The 8,730-nt window shown below is 32.8% G+C and overlaps 1 protein-coding gene across 1 annotated transcript in view; it reads left to right on the top strand.

Moving 5' to 3' along the window:
• The first annotated feature begins 4,530 nt into the window (after positions 1-4,530).
• Positions 4,531-8,730, top strand: part of LOC119832421 (guanylate cyclase 32E) — an 81,790-nt gene continuing 77,590 nt past the window's right edge. Inside the window, exons 1-2 of the mRNA XM_038356093.1 lie at positions 4,531-4,548; positions 5,143-5,592. Of these exons, the coding sequence (XP_038212021.1) occupies positions 4,531-4,548; positions 5,143-5,592 (468 nt within the window). The remainder of the gene's footprint in view (positions 4,549-5,142; positions 5,593-8,730) is intronic.

Genomic DNA, 8,730 nt, shown 5'->3' with positions numbered 1-8,730 from the left:
ATATTTTAAAATAATTCGCCCTTTATGGCAGGGAATAGGGATCACGTACATATACATAATGGTGAAAGGATTTTTTAAATAAGTCAAGCGGTTCCTGATATTAGCGCGTTCAAACGATAAAACTGTATATTTCTTAGGTCTCATTTGTAGAAATAAAAAGTCTTGTGTTCTTATTTATTTTAGTTGTGTTTTTATAATTAAGTTATAAGTAAAAAAAGCTTTCGGTTAAATTTAAAATTTTTCGAGACGCATTCAGACAAATGTTTTTGCGCCAGGTGCAAGCAGTATGTTACTGTGAAAATTTTATCTTCGAAAATTGCCGCCATTTAAATGCCATCTAGTCTGCGGCGTGACATTTTTGGGACGTATATAAACAGTTATTTTATCGTAGTTGCGTTAGTTAGTACATATATAACATACTAGCTGCGCCCCGCGTAAGTCCGTTTCCGTAGGAATATCGGGATAAAAAGTTGTTTATATGTTATTCCAGTTATCTAGCTGTCTACGTACCAAATTTCATTGTAATCGATTAAGTAGTTTTTGCGTGAAAGAGCAACAAACACACACACATCCTTACAAACTTTCGCATTTATAATATTACTAGGATGTCCCTCGGTTAAGATGCAGCTTTGCAATAGGTTTTGTGTGAAATCATTACAAACATATATATAAACACATATTTTTTATGACCTGAACTGTAGGTTCGCCTGATGGTAAGCGATCACTACCGCCCATTAACATTCGCAGAGGAAGTACCGGATAAGAAAAGGATTGACGACTGGATAAAAGGAATGGACTGGGAAGGGTGAGGAAAAGGAAAAGGGCTCCCTGGCTCCCCCACTCATCATACGAAACACAGTAGCATGTTATTTCACGCCGGTCTTCTGTGAGTGTGCTGTGTGGTACTTCCCCGGTGCGAGCTGGCCCAATTCGTACTGAAGCGTGATCGACTCCCATATATCTTTCCTGTTAATAATGTTAGTTTAATCTTTATTACTGTCAGTTTCTTCTTGTTAAGTGAAGCTTTTATCGATATAAACACTTACGTTAAGAACTTATGATAGTATATTATATGCGTAAACAAATATTTCTCTTAATAATTAAATTTAAAAGGGGTCAAGAGTAAAGTTAATCAGAAAAAAATTAACATATTATTTTAATAAGTCATAAAGTAACTTTATTTAGTGGCACATTTTTTAAATCTGACGGACCGCGGCGCGGCGTTGGTTACGTGGATGTTAATTTTGCTTCAATGATTTTAAATGAAAGAATTTTGTAGCCGTAAAAAATTGGAACCTGATTTTTCATAAATATTCCTGTATATATATTTTGTTCATTATTTATTTATAGATGGTAAAATCTATACGAAAATAAAACAATGATTGATGTAAATAACAAAAGTGACTATTTTATATTTAGAATGTAGTGGTAAACAGATTACTGACTAGAATTTTAATAAGTTAATTAGTCTCAGGTCATAGATTATAAATATTGCAATATTTAAAGGTGAGCAAATATTAAAAATAGAAAATAAATGTGCTTATCCTTCCATGTCATAACTAGAGTCGTTTAATCTTCAGCACATAGCTTTGCTAGTTCGTAGGCAAACTACGACACTATTCCTCTACGAAGCGTAGCACCGCTACGAAGTGTACATTTGAAACTAATCTCGAATAAGCAAACTTTAAGTACGCGCAATAAACAACCCATAAATGTAAATTACCTATTCATAAAGCGGATAGCTTTTAAGTGTTGAATGTGGGACGAGCACGCTTCGGCACGAATCATGTTCTTGATACCCCCCTCCTCTTTAAGATTGAATGAATCTAAAATGCGTCTCAAAAAAGTGAACAATTAGAACCAACATTTGACGGTGTTGGTAAGGAAAACTATCCATATATATAAGATGTTCACCGCGGTAAAATTAGCTGTATAACACTCTAGTCTCTGTAGAAAGACAGTTCTTTAGACATAAAAAATACAATAAAATTGCTCCGCTACGACGTGAATTAAAGACAAACAAGCACTCTTTCACATCTTCACTACATAGTTTAAAACAAAGTCGCTTCCTCTATCCCTATGTATGCTTAAATCTTTAAAACTACGCAACGGATTTTGGTTTTTTTTAATAGATAGAGTGATTCAAGAGGAAGGTTTATATGTATGTATATCTATTATTGTCATCTATCATCGTTAGCATGGCTGTGTCTGTCCCGATTGCCATGTTAATTTTTTTTATGTTAAGTTTAATTTATATTAGTTTTAATTTTTTTATTTATATTACTTTTTCCATGGATTTGTTTTTTTATGTTAGTTTTTTTTATGTGGCAATAAAGCTTGTTTTCTTTCTTTCTTTCTTTCTCTTATTAAAGTACTTCGAATTAACAGAGCGGGCAGAAGCTAGTTTAATATATAATACGTAATGGCGACTGAATGATCTCAAACTATCTGTTGTAGGTTTGTTCGTGAATAACAAACACCTCTTGTGTAGCAAGTGTAAGAGCGGTGGTAACCACTTAACATCGGGTGATTCACTTGACTGTGGCTTGCAGTTATAAAAAAAAAGTTGTGTCTGGCATTGTTATAATATGGTTACATTACTGTCATTATTTAAATAAGGGCGTTATCAAATTATGTTCTTTGTTATATTTCTTATGGTAATATTTTTCCTTATTGCTTTTGTACAATTGAGGTTTAACTTGAACGAGAGTTGAAATGTTTTTGCGAATTTAACGTTTCGATTGTAAATGACGTTGTGTTAATTGTTTTTTTTGATGATGGGGATACATTTATTTTGTTGTCCTAATATTTAGGCATAAATGGTGAGATTGAGACGGTATGAAAGCCCTTGAAAGGTAAATTAATTGTAATAACTTTGAAATTATTCAAATTAGTTTTCAAAGTGAGGCATGAACTAAGCCCTCTTCGAAAAATTCATCTATAGTACTAAATTATAGCAAAAATAATAATATTTAAATGATATTTAAGCAATAAGTTTTCATAATAAATACGCTTGATGAGCCCCTTGCAAACTCTGTGTAGCCCTTCGTAGCATAGCGTAGAACAATTTGTAGAATTCGTAGAACGCTTCGTAGCAACGTAGTGATGTAATAATATTGCGGATTAAATGTTGTTTTTATATTAACGAAGACGTTTTCTTCTTTTTTTATATAAAATGTAAGAAAATAAGTTTGTGTAATTAGTCCAAAGTGTTCGTTCAAATATTAGTGTTTTAAATCAAAATCGGAACGTATGCACAACCTGTTTTACTTTAGGCGAGCTTTTCTTAAATAATATGTTATATATGTATATGTATATATATATATATATATATATATATGCATATAAATTACAATGCGGAATAGTTCAGGTATATAGTTAAACTAAATAATCTGAAAAAAATTGTTATTATAATTTTTATTTTTTTATTTTCTACAATCTTTCATATTTTTTTCCCAATTGCAATAAAAACCATTCCCTTTCTTTTTTTGATTTGCAGTAGCCATTATGATTACAACGGCACCTAATTTATCAATATCTGTCAAGCGGTTTCGGCTGTTCCGTTGAGCGTGCCAGAGAAATGGTCATATATTATCACAATTTAGTATACATACATAATAAAAACATAAATCGTCTTTCAGGGAGTCCAGTTAAAATTAATACTGTTACTTACCCAATACGCATTTTGTATTGTAATTTATTTTTATTCATAACTAGGCGCTCGTCCCGGCTCCACTTGGATATCAAGATTCCTGTTTATCCTAAGGGAGTATTTAATCGGGATAAATCCTATCGCCCAAGTCGGCTCACACTCTGTCTGCATATGAAATTTCATCAAAATCTATTCACTAGTTTCAGCGGGATTGACGGACAAACATCCAAACAAACAAACTTTCACATCCCTATTCCTACTTATATTATAAATGCGAAAGTAACTCTGTCTGTCTGTCTATTACGCTTTCATGCCTAAACCACTGACCCGATTTTGATAAAATTTGGTTTGAAGATAGAACTGAACTTGGGAAAGGACATAGGGTACTTTATCGCGAAAAAAGGGTAGAAAGGGTTGAAAGAGGGCATGAAAGTTTGTATGAAAGTTCGTTATTGTCAAACCGATTTTGATGAAAGTTGGTATGAAGATGGATTTAAACGTGGGAAATAACAAACCATACGTTTTCATGCGAAGAAAATACTCCTTACCATGTCGCGCGATATAAACGAATTCTATGCGGGCGAAGCCGCGGGCAAAAAGCTTGTTTATAATATTGGTGTGATATCCAAAACAGTCTTCAAAGCATAATGCCATTTTAATTAGGATTTATAATAACTTTATAATTGAATTAAATCAAAGCAAATGTTACAATCGAAAGATAATCGCCAATTAGGGGCTTTCATAACAACCAGAGGGAGAGAAAATATTTTAAAAACAACCCCACGTTTCGGCAGTTTCTTAAGAAATTGTAAAATTATAAAATAAATACTAGAGATACAACTTATATTATAAAGGAATATAAGCAAAATATTAATAGAATGGTGAGACATTTTAAGGTTATTAATTACCCTTAAAATCCTATCCTACTAATATTATAAATGCGAAAGTTTGTAAGGATGAGTGTGTGTTTGTAACTCTTTCGCGCAAAAACTACTGAACCGATTGCAATGGAATTTGGTACGTAGATAGCTGGACAACTGGAATAACATATAGGCAACTTTTTATCCCGATATTTCTACGGCATACGGACTAACATAGGTGAAACCGCGGGGCGCAGCTAGTCTTTTATAAAATAAAGTAATGAAGTTTCCGAGTTTATACGTTTATATATATGAAAATACGTTTATACGTTTATATATATAAATGAAGAAGTGTCTATGTATTTATATATGCATGTCTACATTTAGCACGGTGAACAGCCCAAACCCTTGGATGTATTTTGATGAATGAACTGCAGTTGTCATCACCAGAATCCTTAAATGATATGTATATTATCAAAATGACTATCTTATTTTAAAATAATGAAAACCGGGGATTGTATTCGGTTTTTTTGGTTTCATAACAATTATTCATGTATTTTTATAACCCCTGAATTCAATGACAGGAACAAAGAAATCGCAATAACAATTAACAAACTTTTTTCATTCCAGGTTGAAAATGTAAACAAAGAAATGGCGATCAAGATACTCATATTAGCGCTCATCGCAGCGTCTGTATCAACAAAATTCATAAATAAAGAGACTCACGATATATTGGAGGCAGGCGCCGCCAACGACACAATCGAGACCGAAAAACCGCCAGAGCTCGATCCTAGAAACGTAACAGATAATGTCAGGAGCTGTGAGGTCAACGCGACGTTCGAAGCGAAATACGAAACGAAGTATCTGAATTCGATTTATTTGAATAATATTTACTCTGTGGCAACAAATCATTTGATTGAAGATCAAGCGTCAATTGAATCGGATTTGAACGGAGTTAACTTGTACGATGTGGTGAAGGGTGACTGTGGTGGCGCAAAAATATGCGCAAGTTTAAAAAGCAATTATATTGAGAGGAACACGATAACTATTGGGTTCCTCAGCGCCTATAGATGGAGCCAGGTGAGTTGATATGATTACATTTCACTATAATTCACAATATTTCACAAGGTTTTTCACAACATTTCACAGGAATTCACTCGAAAATGTTTGAGGGGACATCCATCATCCACAGAAGAAGTATGTCTGTATGTGATTATGTATTTTCATTTCCTTGGTAAGCTCTAAAGCCTAAACCGCTGGACGGATTTTGATATATGAGGTGTCGTTGTAATCATTAGAAATGAAAGCTGTGTTTGAACTTAACAATCAGTTTAATGTCGGACATTATTAGAATTAAACGACAGCGAGAACTTTTGAAGTGAAACTTCTTTAGAATCTTTGTGATTTCAAACCTGATGCAACGGAAAAACGACAGGTAAGAGACACAAATACAAAAATGTGTAGAATGAAGCCGGCAAAGAATGAGACAGAAATATACATACTATTTTATATATAATATTCATCTCATTCTTTTGTCGATTTACTGAAGTTTCACTTCTATCGTGTGTGAATCGCACACACACCTTTTTTTTTAAATTATAACACTTATATTTTACCATTAAATTGTTGGTTCATTTAAAAATACTGGACGTCTGTGGCAGCACTACTCTATGCAATTATAGTAGTCTGTGGTGACTCTACTCTATGCAAATGTAAAACAGCGAAATTCCGCATCTGCTCCGTTCTCACACTTTTAAATTAAAATATATTATTTTACATGGTTTTTTTATATTAAACATAGCTTGTAGCCTTTGTAATATGTTTAACGAAATCTCTTTTGAGATATTTAAAAATACATTAAAGCTTTTTGTATTTACCGACCTTCGACTGCGGTTTACATAATATGTAGCAGTTAAATAAATAATAGTTTAAAAAAACTATAAAACACGCTTTAACTAAAATCATATTTTGCAAATTGAAAAATGGAATAATTTTATCAAATTAGTGTATTGTCATCGGTCCTCAATAAATCTACAAAGTTTGAACGAAATCTGGCCGTTTAAAGTGGGTCAAAATCGCGCCCAAAGAAGTCGGTTACAAACAAACATACAAACAAACATACAAACAAACATACAGGTGAAGCTAATAAAAAGCGTGTAAAAAATATTCTTAGCTAGTTTTCTAGTAGATACATTATTTATCAAACTTAATAATTTTGAGGAAAACAATTGTGTTGCACCATCATCAGCCCATATTTGTTCCCACTGCTGGGACACAGGCCTCACATAAGGGTTCAGAGTCCACCACGCTAGCCAGGTGGGGGTGGGGGGGGGACAGATGTCATCGAACTTTTCATTCTTCGATATGCCTTTTTCTCACGATGTTTTATTTCACCATTTCGAGCAGTGCTGACGTGGATAATGTGCAGATAAATTTGAAAATCTGTCTATTTTATCACGATTATATGGTATCAAGTCCTGACTTTCAAAGTCCGAGATTCTAACTACTAAGTAATCACTGCTCTTAGTAGTTTCTTGTGATTGTACGCGAGTATTATACATTTAGAAGTAAAACACCTTTTAACGAATTTTAAACGCGATTTATTACATTATTTAAAAAGTTAGTTTTAGTTAAGTTAGTTTAGTTATTAAAGTTAAAAAGGCTTTAATTATTAAATTAACTTAAAGCTCTCAATAATTATTAAGTTAACTTTTGCTTGAAGGATGACACCGTTCGTGATTCATTTTTATGTGCTTGTATGCTAAAGCTTCTTACTAAGCTTTTGTTAAATAACCGTGTTCGAAGCATTCAATAGCATAGTTCGTCATTGGCCTGAATACTTAGAGGACAATAATGAAAACTATGTAAATTATCGCATCTAGATAGTGCTTCGGAATGTGACTATTTTATGTCCATGAGTTTGTTACTTAGAAAATTTTATATCTTATGAAATTGTAGAGTAACTGGTACTTATTTAAATATAATAATTTTAGTTATATTGGAGTGTATTTATAATCGATGGTATCAATAACATTGCTCAATCAAGTTACAATTTGGCAACAACTTGTTGGTAAAATTATAATAGGTCTTGAAAAACGGAGTCGCGGACGAATTCCAACAAGTACCTGGCCTTTTCGTTAGTGCGGTTCGACGGAACACAGTGGGGTTTTAGTCGGTAGGAATCCGACATAACTCACGGCCACTTCCTTGAGGGCTGTTAGTATCTATGCAAGATTTCCTCACTTTAAAAATAATGACAAATAATATGCACAGTAAGAAATTCCTCTTCCTGACTCTTCCCAGTCCATTCTTTATTTCCAATTTTGTCATCAATCCTTTCCTTATCCCTTAACCCTTAAAAGCATTTGAAGAGGCACTACCGGTTGTTGTACATGGTTTCTTTAAGATGAGAATTAATTTTAAGTATGAATTATACAAACGTGAGGTAGTATTTAACTATATTTATTATTCAACTGATAATAAAGTCGGTTTTCGTTTGCCCTACTTTTACGCATGCTATCATCTTTTCCAATCGCGTTTCCTATGGAAACAGGAAGTTCGTAATATATAAATTCCAAGTAAATTCACTTTAAACAGGCAATTATATACGCATTAAAGCGCAATGCTTTATGATTTCCCTATGGGATTTGAAAGAAATGCTCTTCAAAGAATCTTAAATTTTAAACGATTTCGTTATCGTAAAGAGCCATTAAACATTTTAATCGTGATCCTTTTTTAATAAGAAAAAATCAGAGTTTTCATGTGACGCTTATCTTTTAAGGAGGGGGAATTGTTTTGAATGGGATCAAAAGTATAACAAGATTTTTGAACAGTTGCTTTTAATGAAATTTACGTTTAATTGTATTTAATTTATTTAATAAAGTTACTGTGCCTTGCTGCTTCACCCTAATCTTACTTGGTTTTATATTTATAGACCTAGATGGCCTCAGTAAATGGACTTTGGAACATAGAAATAAGTATGCAATTCGACCCCATAGTTATGGAGATTAGCTCGTATAAACAAACCCTTCAGCTTTGTATTATAAGTATATAAAAAAAAATTACAAGATATTTTGTGATGTACATTTAAATTATCAACCGACTTATAAATTAGGGGGTATTATATATTATTAATAGACCGTATTTTTAACACGCTTTTATTAGCTTCACTTGTATGTTTGTATGTATGTATGTATGTAACTCACACCCGTTTTTCTC

The sequence above is a fragment of the Zerene cesonia genome, chromosome 15, assembly GCF_012273895.1.
Source record: "Zerene cesonia ecotype Mississippi chromosome 15, Zerene_cesonia_1.1, whole genome shotgun sequence".
Classification (NCBI taxonomy): Eukaryota; Metazoa; Arthropoda; class Insecta; order Lepidoptera; family Pieridae; genus Zerene; species Zerene cesonia.
This window is presented reverse-complemented; position numbering and strand designations above follow the sequence as displayed.